General features: G+C 43.5%; 1 protein-coding gene across 2 annotated transcripts in view; it reads left to right on the top strand.

Moving 5' to 3' along the window:
• The window catches only part of BRD3OS (BRD3 opposite strand), a 73520-nt gene extending 54530 nt beyond the window's left edge, over positions 1 to 18990 (top strand). For both annotated transcript variants that reach the window (XM_069609621.1, XM_069609622.1), the window contains exon 3: positions 16711 to 18990. In XM_069609621.1, coding sequence (XP_069465722.1) covers positions 16711 to 16808 — 98 coding nt within the window. In that variant the 3' untranslated portion in view covers positions 16809 to 18990. The remainder of the gene's footprint in view (positions 1 to 16710) is intronic.
• The last annotated feature ends 676 nt before the right edge of the window (positions 18991 to 19666 follow it).

The raw sequence follows: 19666 nt of genomic DNA, 5'->3' as shown, positions 1-19666 counted from the left end.
AGGAAATGAGACTATTGAACAATGTATGGACTGGGCTTGTGCTATATATCTTTATTTTACAGGTTGCCCAGGTGGGGGTTCTCCACACAGAACTGTGTCGATCGGTCGGGGCCAATATTCTGCCTATTGTTTCAACCATCTTACGTTCCTTCCTATCTCTATTGCTGGTTTCCTCGTTATTGATCTGTGTGACATTTTAACCGTACAGTTGATGCACTTTAATGAGATTTGATAACATTGGTGGTACCACTTTAGAATTGTGTATATTTATCATTGTTGATTTCCGAGTACAAAGTGCGTTATTGTGATCGTGTACATACCTTTGAATATTAATTATATAAAGACTGTGTTTTCAGTAATACAGTGTGTGGACATTCCTTTGTGGGGGTTCGGGGACTACACTGTACTTAAGAACCAGCCTGCATCATCTCCTGAGAAGCTTGGCCTTGATTGCTCGACTACGTTACCAATAATGGAGAATCTTGGCTGGGGTCCTCTGTGCCTCTCCTCTACCATATAGAGAGAAAAGTACAGACACCCCCCTCCAGTCTTTACAAATATGGGCGGGGTTACTCCATAGTACCGCTCATCAGCAAAAAGTGTTTACTAAAGTAATGTATGGCATTGAGACAAGATTAGACTTGAATAAGGATAACTTCAATAAGTTAGAAAGTAGATTGTGGCGTCTATGTATTGCTTTTCCAAATGGACACAGGTGCAATATATTCAAGGAGAATTCGATATTACATCTTTGGTAACGAAAAGGAAGACTTAATTAAAAAATGTGAAAGGCGCAAGATAGAAATGTATTTAATATAGAATCTGTTGAAACCAGTTGTAGCAAATAAGTGGTTTCATTTGTATCTTTGAACAAATGCTTCTTAGTTGAAATCCACTGGCAAATACTGGTTTCTATTTTTAAATTAATCGGGGAACTTCAACGGAAATCTAAGATCCAGCGCTACTGCAATAACGTGGAACTATCTTCCATTGAAAAGCCTTGCAACAGAATATGTTCAGGTGTTCCCTAACTGCTTATGAGGCCAACCATATGTTGCACTGTTCCCAAACAAGAACAGAACAACACTGTTTGATGATTTGTATAAAAATGGAGGTTTTGTTTTGGAGAACGCAGTTGGATAAAGATCAAGTATTTGTCGAACCTGTAAAGAGGGAGAGAGCAATTGGAAACATTAAATCGTTTAATCATTTTGTGTTGAAATTGATCAACTGTGTTTGATGTATTCTAGGAGATTTGCACATGATGTAACTGCTTAAAACAGAAGAATAATGTAATGATATGATGTTAAGGAGATTTTCCTTTTTTTTTTTAATTTTTTTTTTTATTTGCGCTAATTTCCTTCCACCTTAGAGACCTCAGCTCCTTTGCCGGACTTTAGAACTTTTTAATTTTAACGCTGGAGTGAGTGAGATCTTTTTCTCACTTTCATGTGCTTTGACCTGATTTGGATTATGTTTCCAGTGTTCATGTACTCTGACAAACTCCATAGGCATCTACGTTTTGTACTTTAATGCAGTGTCACAGAGAAAGCCTTTAGCTTTCTCATAAGGTTTAAATACCCTTTCTTGTGTGAACTACTGTTCCCAAGAATAGTAAAGTGAAATTGACTTTACTTACCTTTTCTCTTTGGGGGTCCAGCACACACCATCTTATGTGGAGTGCTGGGGGGGGGTTACCTAGTAGCCCCTTATCCTACATTCTCATGTAACATTTTTCATGTTACTCTCACTCCTTAAAAGGCTGGTGGCAGTGGTTTTATTTTCCTACCATTGTGATTTTCTACTGCAGGCTGAATCCTCAGCTGCAGTATAGCACCCATGGGTGACCATTTTGTCAAAATGGCATGGTCTTCTTTTTTTGCCATTTTCGGTCTCTGAGGTCTTTCTTGGTTTTTACTCTGAGCGCCAAGCCAGGTTTGAGCCCTTTGTTCATTTTCCCTTTGGCGGGCTTCAGTCCTGAAACCTGCCTCTGCCTCCAGTGTGTCTGGAAAGGCAGGATGTGAGGGAAGTTCCGAAACTCCCCTGTCCTTTGTCTCTGAGTGTATGAATGCAACCCATCCTGATTGGCTGGTTGTCCTTTCAGGACAGCCACCCTTCTGTTTGAAGGAGAGAAACCTGCAAAAGGCGAGGTTTTGAGACTAGAGGCAGAGTCAACCACTGCGAGAAACACCCAATGAAGAAACCGTGAACACAGCTTGCTGCACCTTCCTGAACCTTTTGAATTGCCCAGTGAAACCCTACTGCTGCTGTTTGTTTGTTTGTTTATTTATATGGCGCACCGGACCAGAAGGTATGAGGGCACAGGCATTACAAGTATATTCTCAGCTTAGTTACAGTGCTGTACATTATTTACATTGTTATACAAGGACGCAGTGAATAAATGCAGTTACAAGGAGACAGTGGAGTACAATTATGAAAGAGTTACAGGTTGAAGAAGATTTGCAGTAGTTACAAAGTCGGTTATTGGTCTTTATTCTTTAGCCACTGGATGTAGCTACGCCTAAATTGGTGGTAAGATTGTGGTGCTCTAACGGAGGGTGGTAGTGTGTTCCAGTGTTGGGCTGCTTTCACCTGGAAGCTATTGCCGCCCATTTTCGTTCACTTGAATCTGGGAACAGCGAGCAGTTTAGTGTTGCTATTTCTGGTGTGTCTGTTGGGCGTGTATCTAGTTATTCTGTCAGCTAGATAGCGGGGAGCTGCATTGTTAAGGCATTTGTGGGTGAGGGAGGCTACCTTAAGCAGGATTTTGTCCGAGGTGGTGAGCCAGTTGTGAGTTCTCCTGATATTCGAGATGTGTTCCCTTTTAGGGAAGTTAAGCGCTGCTCTAAGAGCATTGTTCTGTAGGATCTGGATTTTATTGGTAACCTGTTTGTTAGTACCTACATAGAGGAGTTGCAATAGTCCAGTTTTGATAGTATGAGGGCTCTGGCTAGAGTAATGGAGCTTTTGGTGGAGAGGAAGGGTTTGGCCGAACGTATAAGCTTGCAAGTGTAGTATGTGGTGGAGGCCATGGAGCTGACCTGTTTCTGGAAGGAGAGGGTGGAATCGAGGTAGATGCCGAGGGTTTTCACTTCCTTAGCTACCTTTTATAGAGTTGCCATCTATGGTAAAGCTGGAATAGTTGAGGTCCAATTTGTTTAGGTTCGTGGCTGATCCCAGGATGAGTTTGGTCTTGTCATCATTCAGGCATAGTTTTACAAAGGTAGCGGGCGCCCCTCTCTCGCAAGAACAGACATGATAACCTGTTCAGTGGTTATTAACCACTTGAGAGTTCGCAGCCACTGCTTTTACTCACTGTGCCTTTCACAGATGGGTAATATCCATTTGCATATCAGTCTTTGTCCTGCCCAGGGGCAGTCCAGCACCGAAATACAATGGCAATTCCAATCTGAACGAGAGTACCACCAGCAACCCCATACACGTGTTTCACCCTTGTTGGGGATCATCAGTGAGGTGAAGCTGATGCCTCTCTAAGCACAGTGATAGGGAGACCACGTCTGGTTGCCCTCAGCTTCACCTCACTGATGATCCCCAACAAGGGTGAAACACGTGTATGGGGTTGCTGGTGGTACTCTCGTTCAGATTGGAATTGCCATTGTATTTCGGTGCTGGACTGCCCCTGGGCAGGACAAAGACTGATATGCAAATGGATATTACCCATCTGTGAAAGGCACAGTGAGTAAAAGCAGTGGCTGCGAACTCTCAAGTGGTTAATAACCACTGAACAGGTTATCATGTCTGTTCTTGCGAGAGAGGGGTGCCCGCTACCTTTGTCAAACTATTTTTTAAGGAACCTGGGATTGGTAACCCTAGGTCTCCTGGGGGCAACCAGACGTGGTCTCCCTCTCACTGTGCTTAGAGAGGCATCAGCTTCACCTCACTGATGATCCCCAACAAGGGTGAAACACGTGTATGGGGTTGCTGGTGGTACTCTCGTTCAGATTGGAATTGCCATTGTATTTCGGTGCTGGACTGCCCCTGGGCAGGACAAAGACTGATATGCAAATGGATATTACCCATCTGTGAAAGGCACAGTGAGTAAAAGCAGTGGCTGCGAACTCTCAAGTGGTTAATAACCACTGAACAGGTTATCATGTCTGTTCTTGCGAGAGAGGGGCGCCCGCTACCTTTGTAAAACTATTTTTTAAGGAACCTGGGATTGGTAACCCTAGGTCTCCTGGGGGCAACCAGACGTGGTCTCCCTCTCACTGTGCTTAGAGAGGCATCAGCTTTACCTCACTGATGATCCCCAACAAGGGTGAAACACGTGTATGGGGTTGCTGGTGGTACTCTCGTTCAGATTGGAATTGCCATTGTATTTCGGTGCTGGACTGCCCCTGGGCAGGACAAAGACTGATATGCAAATGGATATTACCCATCTGTGAAAGGCACAGTGAGTAAAAGCAGTGGCTGCGAACTCTCAAGTGGTTAATAACCACTGAACAGGTTATCATGTCTGTTCTTGCGAGAGAGGGGCACCCGCTACCTTTGTAAAATCATTCAGGCATAGACTATGGGAGGCCATCCATGCCTGGATGATAAGGTACACCTTGTTCACCAAGGCCAAATCCGTGTTGTAATTTCCCGTCAGCAGGATGAGGATCTGGGTATCGTCAGCATAGTTAGTGCAGGTGATACCCAGACCGTCAAGATCATGAAACAGGGGCTTAGTGAACACGTTGTACAGTGTGGGGGAGACACATGACCCCTGAGGGACCCCACATGTCTGCTGATATTTCTTTTTCTAATCGACAAGAGAAGCTCTGGAAGGGACGACATCTTTCCTTGGGTTAGTGGTACCAGCTAACCCGAAGACGAACTCCACTGGACCATCTTCCCTGATTTTTCGCTGCTGCAAGAACCGAGTGCAGGTTGTTGAGAAATCCATAATCTAGTGCAACGTCTGCAATCCAGCCAGAAGCTCCAGGAGTCTCCTAAGCACCCTCCAGAAGCAGAACGACCACCAGAGCTTGAGTCTCCTCATCAGAGTGCAGGACCCAAGGAGTGAAGGAAGCCCAACCAGTATCCGAGATCCACAGTGGTGCTTTTTTACCACACGCTGAAACCACAAAGTGCTGCCCACGACCTCCAAATTGCTGCTGCAGGAGTCCTCCAGACATACTCTTCTTGTCCCCACGACTGAGGCCCAGGAACCTGGGATCTGCATCGCTGCAACAGGACATAATCCAGCTGGACCACTCTTCTTCAAACCAAGGTACTGTTTAAACATGGGGTACATACATCAGTGTCTTTAACTGCTCTTTTCAGTTGAGACTTGCATTGGCTACTTTTGTTGGAGTTGATTGCAACTCTGCTTTTCACAAGTGTAACAGCTTGTGACCTAACAATTGATTCTACAAAACTCTCTAACTTTGTGCAAGCCTTTTCCCATCTAAGTGCCTCGGCTCCATAGACTGTGCTCCAATTGACTTTGGCTCCCTGCAGACTATTCTAGTCCATTGACTTTGATATTTCTGTCCCTCAAATCATTTGTTTTAGACTGTTATTGCTGGGAAAGGCTTGTCTAGATCTCATTGGAAGAATAATTGTCCTCACCTATACTGAGAACCTGTTTTAACCCTTTTCCTTCCTTTAACCTTTTATTTCTGCAACCTCAGAATCTGCAAAATATAACTAGTGATATATAAATGCCATTACTGTCCTTGTGAATGAAATCACCTCGGGTGTAGGAAGTGTGTAAAAAAGCATCTCTAAAGTGTATTCATTAAACTTATGCTGATTCTGGAAAAGTATCTTAAAGTATATTTGAGTGTTACCTATCTTACCCTTTTTAAAGAACGCTTATTTAAAAATTGATGTTAAATAAATAACTACTTATAACTGAAACCTTGCATGTAAGTTTTACTTGGTTACTTGTATTTGCTAATTTCATTGCTACAGCTCACATTTACCCCTCTTGAGATAGGCCTGGCTGCTCACACTAACAACTTGTGTGGTACAGACCTATACCAAAAGGTGGGTTACCTAATACCAAGCAGATAAGTGTTATGTAGTCTCACACAGTGTTACTACACCAATTCATATGTACCAGAGGTCATGTGAAGGTAGGACGGCCCCTAATATCTAATTCCAGGGACTAATGTACATAGTACTACACTGAAAAGATTAAATGAGGATATGTGTTCTTTTTTCACACAATTCGTTATTCACTTTGCCGTCATATCTTAAAAGCTGCCATAGCTGGCTAGTTAATGTGTTGGAAATACATATTACAAAATCACAAATACATACAATGTCATCAATTAAAAAACATCACAATGTTCATACATATACAATGACATAAAGTGCAATGTGACATGTGCAAAATCCTATTCTTGTATCACATCACAATCCGACCCAGCTTATGTGTGATGGAATACATTCAGTGCAATACTAATACATGAACCTCGATCCCCAATATTTTAAAATCCTGAAGACAAAACCTTAAGTCTAAATGTCCTCTCTGATGTGAAAGACGCATTATCAACAATGGAAAACAACCACAGTCTACTAGGCGAGAAAGATATACCACAAAAGTGAGGATTTCCAAAGGAACTAGTAATTTTCCCTCCTCCTAGTTTCAACAACTGTTTTGTGGAAGTCCCTCTGTCTTTCTACAGTGGCTACAGTGTGCTTTTGGCGCCATTTCCTTCGAAACCAGAAGGCAGCAGCGAAGCGGAGGGGAGTTGTGTGAGAGTGGGCAGTCTGTGGCAGTCCCTCTCAGTCTTTCTACAGTGTGCTTTTGGCACCATTTCCTTCAAAACCAGAAGGCAGCAGCGAAGCAGAGCGGAGTGGTGTGAGAGTGGGCAGTCTGTGGCAGTCCCTCTCAGTCTTTCTACAGTGTGCTTTTGGCACCATTTCCTTCAAAACCAGAAGGCAGCAGCGGAGCGGAGCGGTGTGAGAGTGGGCAGTCTGTGGCAGTCCCTCTCAGTCTTTCTACAGTGTGCTTTTGGCACCATTTCCTTCAAAACCAGAAGGCAGCAGCGAAGCGGAGCGGTGTGAGAGTGGGCAGTCTAATGGCGGCTGGGGCGGACGGGGGGTCTCCATGGACTTGAGACTCAACACTTCTGGCGGAGATGATGAACCTCGAAGGTTACGGAGTGCTAACAGCCCCTCTACCGTCTTGTTACCCTGCTCACTCTCCAATGACGCTCTCCTAACTTCACAGACTCTACAAACAAAAAACCTAGCCTGTGCAGGCTCCTTAAAGCGGCCAGGAGGTAAATTGAAAAACATTCCGTCGAAAAAATTGGCCAAACTAACAGCCAAACTACATACAGCGAAGAGCGATCATCTGACTCAGAAACAAAATCTCTTACCAGCGTGGTGGTTCGAACCTATGTCCGGACCTACTTCGACAGGGGATGCAGTCATGAAAAAGAAGCATATGGAGGAGTTTGGTGCTCTCGAGTCGGAGCCGGAGGCGGGCTGCACCAACAGGGGAGCCGCAGTGCCTCGGCCCCAGTCTCTGACGGCGGACAGTGCGGGGAGGTCTCCCCTCAAAGGAGGGGAGGCCACCCGTGGTGAAAGCCGGGAGGAGCTGGGGACGGGCATCGCGTGTGCCGTGTTACCAACAGAGGCCCCGTGGGGCAGTGGAGCCGCAGGGAAGAATTGCCTCGGCAGCCCTCTGAGGACGAGGTCGAATGTGTGGGGGAATCTAGTGGAGCTGCGCGGCCTTGGTCCCGGCCCCGTTACCTGGTAGAAGACGCAGAGGAACCCTCCCTCGAAGGAGGGGGGCCACCGGGGTTGGCTACCTGGGGGGGAGGGGGGTGTCGCGGCCGGACACCGCAAGCTCGCCTGTACCCCTGGAAGAACACCATTCGCCAACGGCAGAGCGGACCTGCGAGGATCGGCTCCCAGCTCACCATCCTTGTGAGCAAACCAGAGAGTCCGGGGCGGGGAATGCCTTTAACTCGATGACTCCCAGCATAATCGTCCCACACTGCCACCTGGTGACCAAAGACGCTATTACAGCAATTTATTTCTACAAATACTACAAAGGCACAAATACTTAATACTCTGCCTTTGTCACCGGCCGAAAGTGCCGAAATGGCCCAACTTGAAAGAAACAAAACACACGCTCTTGAGGGGGATCCTAAGATTGGGAGAAGCCTTGGTGAGCCTATTACAACGGCTCCTGCATCATCCTCTCCCTCCTCGGGCCCCCTGCTCATTGAGAGCCCTGAAATTGAGCTGGTCAAGGCTAGAGTCCTGCGAGAAGGCATCAAAATAGGGGTGCCCAATCAACATCTACATGGAATCTCATTCAGGCCGCTCACAGAAAAAAACTTCGATCTTCCTACGTCCAATAAGCGTACAGCAGTAAAAAAATCCTCGAGACCTAGCAGTGCGGCCATTCCATCGGCGAGTTTGCGCCTGGAAAATTCACTGAAAAAGTTTTTCCAAAGACAATCTAAAAAGAAACTTCACCATTCAGGGCTTGGGGAAATTTCAGACGCAGACTTGCTTGAAGCACTCCTTGAACCCTTACTCACAGCTTCATCCGGCTCTCGGAAGCACATCCCTTGCAGCGGGACTCAAGTACCGACACCACACCAAAAAGTGCAAGCTGATGACATCTTAATCCCGGACCAGCATCTTTACCAACTATTGTGGAATCGCAAGAAAACCGACCAGAGAAAAGTTTATCTTTATCATCTTTGCCATCTCGCAATGAGTCTTACAGGGATGATTCAGATTCTTTGGAGCATGACCAGATACTCCAACCCTTACTGGGAAGCTTGGAATCAAATCCACAGTCAGACTAAATAGGCTCGCTTACCCGCCTCACCAGTGTCATTGGGAAATAATAGTCCGTCAACTGCTCTACCACCATCATCGAAAAAAAAAGAGCCTAGACTCACCAGTCATCGAAAGGCCATCGCCCCTTAATTCTGAGAACAAGAACTTGGCGAATAAGTCCATCAACCCGGCAGTGCACCTTGACATAGAGGCACACGTGAGAAATCTAATAGAAGATCAAGCGAGTCATCCTTCAGCATCCCAAAGGAGACTCCAACGAAAAAAGCAGACTTCATGTACACTATGTCTGCGGTAACAATTGCACTTGCACCTTTCTGTAAGCTATATGAGTGAATTAACGATTCTTTGAAAGATCAAACATCTATCTTTGCGATGATGAACTCAAAGCTCATCTATTGAGAAGGCTATATCAACGCTCTGGAGAGGAGGAAAAATGACTCAGCTGGCATCCCCCATCCCCATCAATCGGAGTCTACGGTTTCTTTACGGTTTCTTCAACAGGCTTATGTAACAACAACAAAGATAGGCCAAGGAGGGATTCAAGTTCTCAAACAACATCCCAAGACTCCTTGCGGCGTGAGGCTACTTACATGGATTGCGGGACAAGACCAAAATCTGGAACAAGCATCTTGTCAAGTCTTCACAGCTCATCACCAATCAGATCAGACCCGACACTTAACAAGCCGGGACACAACAAAGTGATGTGTTTAGATGACACCCTCCCACACAAAGACCAGACAAGAATGAAACAAATCCAGGGATCAAACCAAAAGCCATCGGGCTTAGGGGTGACTCTCGAGGGGATCTTAGATACGAGAACTAAACACCATCCACCCAGCTCTCAAGTATGCCTGAAAACTGCACCTTTGTTTAAACCGATACCTGTTCCTCAGCAACCTGAATTACGTCAGAAGGAATCTTTACCAAAGAATAACCAAAGTCTGGGGGGGGGACCCAGCTCCAGTAATTACCTCAATCACTGATTCTCTACCAGAAGCTCTTCCTCAGTCACCAAAATCGGTGACTATTTTCTCGCAAAACAAGACTTGATGAACTTAAGCCAACATCTCGAAGACAACGATGATAGTCAACGGAAAGGTGTGAACTCTCATCTTCCTAAGCTGTCACCTAGCCACCAGACAGTCATTAGGGACTTTTCAGGTTTCTCTTCACTGGATGACCGTTTTAAGTCTTTACAAAGTAATAACTGGGATCACACTACCAGACCAGCTGAAAAGCGCAATGAACTTCCATTCGGACCCAATTTCATGTCGGCCACAGGCGAAATATATTTCGAGAGTCCATATTCAAACAAGAGCTGACTTATCGGACAAGACTAAGGATGCTAAACACTCGCAGCAGAGAAAAGGTTTGCAGGACCACAAACATCTAGAGAGAGTGCCCTATAACCCTCCTCACCAGAATAAGTCGCTCCAAGACTCTAATAGCCAAAAGTTGAACCCTTCTGTCAAAATACGACAACGGTCTGGCAACCAAAAATATTTGGTCTTAAACAGACGTGCTGTAATGAGGTTGTTCCACAGTATTTCCACCTTAAGGAACTTAAAATCAGAAGCTCTCAAAACGGTGAAACCCTCTCATGAGAGCCACAAGGTCTCTTGTTTGCTTTATATTTCATCAGGCAGTGTGATCACTGCTGTCGGCAGCAGCGGAGGTACTATACAAACAAGGGTTTGAGCTAACCCTACTCAGCCCACTTAAAACAGATCATGAGAAGATAAAGGACAGGTCAACAGAGGACAGCCATACAAACGGAAAACATCAATACACTAGCTCAAGTACCGACTTGTCAACGAAATCATCAGCAACACCCCGGTCGGTCACGACTCGATTGCCACTTTATGGGCATCACATCTCCCCTTGCAATCCACTTAATCAAAAGGCGAGCAATTTACTAGAGGAGAACCAAAATGTGACTCGGGCCAGATCAATTTCAAACACTTCTACATGGGCTTGTTTACCTAAAGTTCTGTCTACGCGTCTCCACAAATAGCCACCAGATACCAACGAAACTGATAAAGAGCAACAATCACTCTCTCTCGCGAGCTGGAACACAAGAGGGTTCCTACATTTAACAACACCTGGTGACATCAACTTAGGGGAATACGACATTCTATGTCTTCAAGAAGTCTGGTTAAAATCTAAACCAACACTGGACGGCTTTGAGATCGCCTTCTCAGAAGCATTAGCAGGAAACGAAGGAAGGCCTTCTTCAGGATTAATAATTGCAGTCCGAATGGGTGTGGGCCTAGAAATAACTAAAATTATCCTGAAGTCCCCTTATGTCATTGCGGTACTAATCTCTTGGACGCGAAGGGAGTCAGCGGGTGACCAGAATACGCGCACTCTTTTGCTGGTGCTGTTCATTTACTGAAACCACAAAGCGCTTCAACAGACCGCTCTGTTTGACACAGTCATTTCTATACTAGATTCGGTACATTTGGAGTTTGGGTCATGTGAGGTCATTATATGCGGAGACCTAAACATCAAATGCCCAATGGCTGGCTCTGACGCCACAGGTTCCTTACAGAATAAGCCCTGCAAACAAGGTACAGCTTGGAACAAACTGATGACGGCAAGGCAACTTTCCAACACTGCATGTGTACTTCCTGATTCCATTATTCTACCTTCATGGAAGCGAGGCATGGCCCATTCAACAATAGACTACATCTTTGCTTCTGAATATCTCCTAGCTCGGCAGATAGAATTCAAGGTTCAACAGACAAGCCAAAGTGACCATAATCTTTTGGCCATCAAATGGGCATCCACAAAACCAGCAGCAACCCATTACTCTGGAAGAATCTAACCAGAAGGTAAAGGCAACCGGGTAAGGGTCACACCAGCAAACATCCAAGCAATCACGTCTTCATATGGAAACGGGCAATCTGTTGCGGAAGTCGACTATAGACCGCTTCTAGAACCTTACAGAGCCATGATGAAAAGCCTGAAGGGGACAAACTCAACGCAAACATCCCACGTACACGATTTCGACCCCCGGTTGGTGGCACAGCGTAACATCCTTCGCAGAGCGAAAAGGACAGCTGCAAGAAACAATACGCCCTCCAACAGAGCCCATGTAACTGAGGCTACAAGAGCCTACAAAAGCTGGCTACGGTGCTATCGTCTAATATTACATCAACAGGACTCCGAGGCTATGTTGAAACAAATCCAAAAATCCAACTCCAGAGAGTTTTGGAGTCTAATTAACCCACGGGCCAAAGAAGCAACCACAATGGTACTGAACAGTATCTCGGAAGCAACGTGGATTGGGTTTTACTCAACACTGTTTAGATCTCCAGATTCTGACGTGGGGCCTTCACCTTTTCAGTCGACGGTACCTTGGGTTGATCTCTCCGACAAAATCGAAATCCTGGACAAAATATCCAAGTTAAAGAAATCAAGGGCACCTGGGCCAGACGGTTTGTCTAACGAAAATTTGAAATCTGCCCCAGAAGACTGGACTAATCTCCTGAGTCTAATTTTTCAGAAATGCACAATCTGCAGCACAATCCCACCATCTTTGACCTCAGCGGTCATCATCCCAATATTTAAAAATGGAAGAAATGATAACCCTAGGAACTTTCACCCAGTAGCTCTCCTTGACCACTTCAACCAATGGGCAAAAAGTGCACCCTGTAATGAGCTGCTTCAATCTGGGTTCAAAAAGGGAGTAGGAACGAGTATCAACATCTTTATTCTCAGTCTACTAAAGGCAAAAGCTCGTGAAACAAATCGGAACCTATACCTGGCATTCATAGACCTCACCCAGGCCTTTGACCTAGTCAATCGCAGGAAACTTTGGGAAAAACTCATCAACTGGGATTGGCCTCAGGAGATTTTGAACCCTATTAAAGCACTTCATGCTTCTATATCGGTGCAGGTGCGATTGAATACCAGTGGTCTGCTTTCATCATCTATAACAACCGATAGAGGGGTCAAACAAGGCTGTCCCTAGCTCCAGCCCTTTTCTTTCTTATTTCGGGGACTATAAAGAAACCTCAACCACAACACAAGCATTCCCCCCAGAATTGGGCAAGGAGAAGATTCCAAGACTCTTGTATGCGGACGACCTTATTCAACTTGACCAGACCCCAATCGGTTTACAACGTCAGTTGTCTGCAGTGACCACATATACAGCTGCTAACGACTTAGAAGTAAATAAACAAAAAACAAAGATCGTGGTGTTTGCAAAAAATCACAAAAAGAAAAAGATCAACTCATGGTTCTTGTCTGGAAACAAAATCGAACAAGTGGCAGAATTTAAATATCTTGGAGTTCTCATTGACTCATCACCGAAAGATTCAGCGATGCAATTCCATCTTTTTGAAAAAATGAAATCTTTTGTCTCACAAGCAAAAATACTGGACAAAAAATATGGGCGCTTTTCATTGATGCCCCTACTCAAATTCTATCGAGGCAAAGCTATCCCAGCCATTACGTATGGAGCTGACGCTATGCCATCTCTACCCAACTCTCTATGGGCCAGACTTGAGAGCCTCTTTTGGCGTTCCGTTCTGAATTTACCATCTTCTACTCCGATAGCTTTGATAAGACGCAAACTCTCTTTCATCTTTAGAGTCAACCGTCAAAAGGGCGTCCGTCATGCTATATCAGAAGATCAAAGATCCTTCTTCTCCCTCAATTTTCGTGATGGTACAGGCGGAAATGAACAAAAGCAAAAGCATACTAATATCCAAATGGGAATTAATCTGTTTACAGCAACTTGAAACTTGCGGCAGCTCCATGGAAGAACTTTTGTTTAATCCAACAAAAACCAAAACCCGTATGGAGGAAACGGATTGGATAAATACATTGGATAAAGCATCTGAGTACAAACTGACTAGCCACCTACCTCCAACATGCAGAAAATTGAATGAAGTCCAACCTTTTGTGTTAAAACATCCCAGCAGAAAAACTCGGAACACTCTTTTACGTGCGAGGCTGAATTTGTTACCGACGAATGAAATACTGCACATAAGAGGCCTCTCTCCATCTAATACTTGCCGCTTTTGTAATGACATCGAACAAAGTGAAACATTACGGCACCTTTTATTAATGTGCCCAGGAACAGACAAATTTAGATCGCCGTATATACTGCATCACTTAAAGAATGCTTACCTGACTGATGAAGCACTTAGGTGGGAGCGTCTAATAGGAGGTTTAAGACCCTCTTGGACTATAGCAGCCACGAAAATTCTGGATCAAATCTTCGTACTATCAGCTTTGGAGACTCAGCAGTGTGGTCCCACGTGAAGTCAGGCACAAGGGGTGGCACCTCTTGGTGGTGGGTGGGTCGGTGCATTTTGCCAAGATGGTTGGAAATGATTTCATCTGGCGCCTTTACCCTCGCCCTCACTTTTAATCTTCAATCCTCACACTTCTTCTTCTAGCTCTAACTTCTGCATTGACTTTATGCGTTGACTTTTGGCCAAAATACTTTTGTGAAGTTTCTCTTCAGAAATAATTGAAGTTTTTCTTTGTTCATCTTCTTGTAAAAATCACTTATATACTTGTAATAAAAAAAACAAAAAACTGTTTTCATCAGGACAGCTGTATCCATTTCTAAACATAAAATGAAAATATACAATTAAGAAAGGCACTTTCATTACAATCTGTTTTCTCATTAAACATGTAGACCAACATCATACATAAATTACTGCACTTAAACTTGACGAGAATTCAAAGCAAGTGCATGAGTTGGTTCTTGTATCATCATCCACCGAAACCTAAACATACACACAGACAGGACACACCCATTAGTGAGTGGTGTTGTCTAACACTGCCCGGTTTAAACATCAACTGCAGTATTCTTTAAAAGAAGACAAAAATAAGGAGATACTCATGGTATCTCTAAACCATCAAGGAGACATCTAATTATGGATGCTCAACACGAAGGGTGACAGGAAAGGAGTCAACGGGCAATTGGCCCAAATTAGTCATCCAAAACTGGGCGAACAAAGAAACCAAAAGATTGCCAAAATACTGTCAGGCTAATACATGTAGCAGCATATGTGTGCCCAATGTATTTCCAATTTCAATGATGTCACTCACAAATGCGGATAGCCTGGTTTGTCCCACGCCGTTTATACATGTATCTTTCAAATTCGACTAGTCGTTTTAAGTAAGGCATGCCTGCTCCCGTGGTAAGCCCATTTAAGAAATAGTAAAAACAAGAAATGCAAATTGCCTGGTTAATCCCACGCCATTAGCCCATGTATCTTTCAATTGTGACTAGTAATACCTTCCTGCTCTAATATTTAGCAGAGAAAAACATAGCAGAGAAAACAAGAGGTGGTTTACCTGCATATTCTTGATCATACATGTGGGCCTCACGCGGCAAAGCAGAAAATGCTTGTCAATGAACTGCGGCTCTCCATGCTGCTCCCATTATATGTGATGAGCAGATGTAATGTATCCGGGTGAACCCTGTCTCATGACTACCCATTCTTTTTTGTGTTGCCACGGGCAACCACAAATCACGTGATCTGAAAAACCCACGTGACCCGCCACGTCCTGACGGTTCATGTTGGCAAAAGTGTGTGGTCCTACTGGTCTAATACAACGCGTGAACAACCAACCCAAATGATTGCACCTTCCATATGGGCTGTTATTTTACAATGTCACAACAGCAATAATAACCTCTTCCTCAGTAAAACGGAGTTAACCGCAGTTGTCATTGAGCAATGTAGGAACAACCTGAAGAATACTTTTGCTATTTCTTGAATGGGCCTAACATGAGAACAGGCATGCTTTATTTAAACAACACGACTAGTCGAATTTGAAAGATAAATGTATAAATGGTGTGGGACAAACCAGTCTAACCGCATTTTTAAGTGACATCATTAAAATTGGAAATACATGGGGGGCACATATGGTGCTCCATGTATTAGCGTCACTGCATTTTGGTGATCTTTTGGTTTCTTCGGATGACTAACTTGGGCCAATTGCCCGGTGGCTCCTTTTCTGTGATGGATTGATTGCCCTTTGTGTTGAGCATCCAGAATTAGAACACGACACGTTGATTGTGTGTGTGTGTGTGTGTGTGTGTGTGTGTGTGTGTGGTACAAGAACTGATTCATGCACTTAGTCTTGAATTCTCATCAAGTAGAAGTACAGTAATGTATGTATGATGTTGGTCGACATGTTTAATGAAAAATAGATTATAATGAAAGTTTAACTGCTTTTCTTTTTTGTTTGTTTAGTAATCGATACTGCTGTCCTAATGAGAACAGTTGTTGAAACTAGAAGGAGGGAAAATTACAAGACGCTTTGGAAATGCGCACTTTTGGAAGACAGTGGTAGATCTGTCTCGACCTAGCAGACTATGGTTGTTTCACATCAATGGGGACATTTAGAAAAGTTTTGTCTTCAGGATTTTCAAAAATTGGGATCTTGATGTATTAGTATTGCAATTAATGTATTCCATCACACATACGCAGGGCTGGATTGTGTTGTGATACATGAGTAGTATTTTGAACATTTCACATTGCACTTTATGATATTGGTTATGTATGAACATTGTGATGTATTTGTAATTGATGAAATTGTTTGTATTTGTGATTTTGTAATATGTATATCCAACAAATTAATTAGCCAGCTATGGTGGCTTTTAAGATATGACGAAGTGAGTAAACAATTGTTGGGTGAAAAAATAATACATATCCTCATTTCATCGTTTCAGTATAGCGTCATGTGATTGTTATTCATGAATTGGTATGAATGACTGTGGAAGATTTCATTTGTAAACAAATACTCATGCGAAATAAAATTTAAAATATAACGCAATCCTCAAGGCTGTCAAAGAAAAGATTGCAAGTTCATTGTGACAAAGGACTTGTAATAGAAAGTGGATGATTTAGTCTGATATATTAATTCTAACAGTATGTGTTTGTTTTTGTTTTTTAGGTATATTAAAAGTGAGACAAGTTAGAAGATTGATAGACATGATCCGAGTACCACAAATTGAAGCAGCATCTGATTTCAGTGGTCTGTGGTCTACATGAGCGTTATCATCAAACTGGCCATGCAGCTTAAACCTTTCCCCAGGGCAGTTGCGTGTCACTCCAACTATCAGCACCAATACATTTTACAGGCACAAGAAGTGCGTCTGGGAATAAACCTCAATCAAGAACACGATGTAGAAGGCTTGGCCATGCACTTACACCACCACCTTGTTCAATTTTAAAGTGACCTACGCACAGTCATCACTGATTTGTTGAATAATTGAGACCAGCAGTTCTGCACTCCGCCGCGCACTAAATGCCTTCACCATCTTATCCAAATAACCAACAGACTTAAAAAAAAAAATGGGTTTTGCTTTCAACATTCTGCTTTCATCTTGACCTGTGAGCAGTGTAGCTCTATTTACACGTATCTACCCTACAGACCAAGCTGGAATTTTAGATTGGTACAATCCTAACTCCAGCCTGAAATTGAAGGTTTTCTTGCTGCATACTCTGGTTTGTTCAAACCCTTTCGTAAGGGGATATTTTACCTTAAAAGGGAAATGGACTGTCCAGTTGTCTCGTGGTAGTTCTGCCATTTATGGCTTTCAAGACCTCCTAGCACCCCACCGGGTTCCTGCATGAACTGATTTAGTGATGAGTGGACGGGTGCCATTAGCTGAGAAGGCCATGTCCGAAGGCTTTGCCAGGCTCCGCTACAGAGACACATCATTGCTCATCTGGCAGCAACAGCAGCAGAAGCTAGAGACTGTGGCACCTGGCACTTATTTAAGTAGGAGTCGCAGCATGTGGTACTCCCAATACGGCAATGAGGCCATATTGGTACGGGACAGAAATAAGCTAGATGTGCCCAAGGACACGGGCCAGTCAAAGTTTTGCAGTGTGATGTAATTCTTTAATGCGCAGTTAAAAACTAAGGATTGTGATAATGATTTTTTTGCCTTATTGGGGTTATCAAGTTGTTGAAGAGATTTGCTTGACAGCTTGTTTTTACAGGCCGAAAACGTCTTTCATTCTTCTGGGGTTGATAAAATGAGTACATAGAGTTGGCAAAATGCACTTTATAATGGTGCTTAAAAACCCAATTGGACATTCAGTCTGCACAAATTATCGTAAATACGCGGAGCTATTGGTGCTGATTATTGAATCTTACCTATGATTGTTATTTAGTGATTACGTTTCCATCAGCACACACTATCCTTCACAACAGAGCCATGATATGATGATTTATTACATGGCTACATTATGTGAATGCAGTTTAAATAATTCAAGGTAATGAATTACATCATTGCACTACAGATGTTGGGTACTCTTTATAGTATTAAGAGGTATTCAAAGCTGCCGTTTTGTTTTTAGGATTCAGGAATGATGGTGAAACAGTCACCCACAAAGGGAAATTAGGGTTGCTAAAACTCATAGCACTTTGATGAGCAGGGGTATTGAAAATAAAGCAACCGACACATGTAACATACCTATTTTGTAGGTGCGTCAGATGGCATATCAACCACACAGCAATTGGGGATATTGGAACATCCTGGAAAAATAGCCACACACTAACCACAGCCACTCGGACCCTCCTGCAGAATAAAACTAAGAACAAAGGGAATGTCAGAGTTTGAGTGGGTCAGCCTTGCATGCTAAAACGGGGTTGGGGGGTGAAACCTGGTTTACTGTACTTGCCAGGTATCGAAAAGTCCTTCTTACAGAGAGCTCTGCCACACTACATTTCCTAATGTGTAGAAAGGTATTTGACTTGTATTTATTTGTCTGTCGGTACTCTATTAATATTGCTGTGCGAATAGAATGTACTCGCCGTTCTGCTTCAGGCATTGTGATTATAGTAGGCATATGCAAGTCCCAGCGTGTTGTAACCATCAGTCATGGGATTTAAATATATGGGATCAAGCGTAGGGATCATAGGTCATGTCTGTCTATGCCTTGCAGCATGAGGCAGACTAAGCAGCAGTGTTATTTCAAACGGGCATGGATGCACAACGTTGCTTTCCACCATAGCAGGTTTAAGGCTAAAGCGTCCACGTGTGCTGCTTGATTATAATTTAAAATCTATCATGTGTGGTTATCTGGTGCTCTCATCAACCGTTGTGATTGTCATTTGATATCTCACCTTGACTATTCTGAAGCTGTTCCCTGCAAACAGTATTATACACATATTGTAATGTCAGTTGTGCCATAATAAACATGTTGTGCTGCTATTTTAAAATTGTGTGTTTTCATTTAAATTCTACTCCCCTTACCCCCAACAAAAATGTGTCGGTAATATTAAGGGTAAGATTCAAACAGTCTTTTCGTTGAGGCTAATTGAAGTTTACAACATAATGCACAATCATTTCTATGCTTCCTTTTTGTCTTTGGATTTCCCAGACTCCAACCTTTTCATAGCAGTCAACGAAACTCAAAACATGTACTACTCTTTGCCTTGTATGCGGTTTTACTAGCCTTTGCTTGTAGATTGTAGCATGGTAGTTGGATGGTTCACTCGGATCTGGAGTAAGACTCACATTATGTCCCAAAATGTTTTAAATTACATATATCGTGCTTCATGCCATACGGCACAGGCATCAAACCTGTGCTGCATGGCATTGTCTTGATTCCAAGACGAGCACGTTGCCCCACAACTATCCTCCCAGCCTAAAGGGATGATATTCATGGACCTCTATTATGATGTTTATCACTGCTGGATCTAAAAGTACATTTTAAATACATGTAAAATAGCAGCATTTGAGGGATGAACCTTTGCAAGATGTCTACAGACCTGTGAATCCACAGCATTGAAAAGCAGTTAGTCAAAAGACCCATACCTTCGTTATGGCGTGGGCAGAAGTCTGCACAATGGCAGGCAGTATTACGGAAATAACGAGGAAGAAAAAGGCAATGGA

The sequence above is a fragment of the Ambystoma mexicanum genome, chromosome 8 (assembly GCF_040938575.1).
Source record: "Ambystoma mexicanum isolate Mex_15411 chromosome 8, UKY_AmexF1_1, whole genome shotgun sequence".
Lineage (NCBI taxonomy): Eukaryota > Metazoa > Chordata > Amphibia > Caudata > Ambystomatidae > Ambystoma > Ambystoma mexicanum.
Note: the sequence above shows the minus strand (reverse complement) of the source record. Positions and strands in the feature narration are given on the sequence as shown.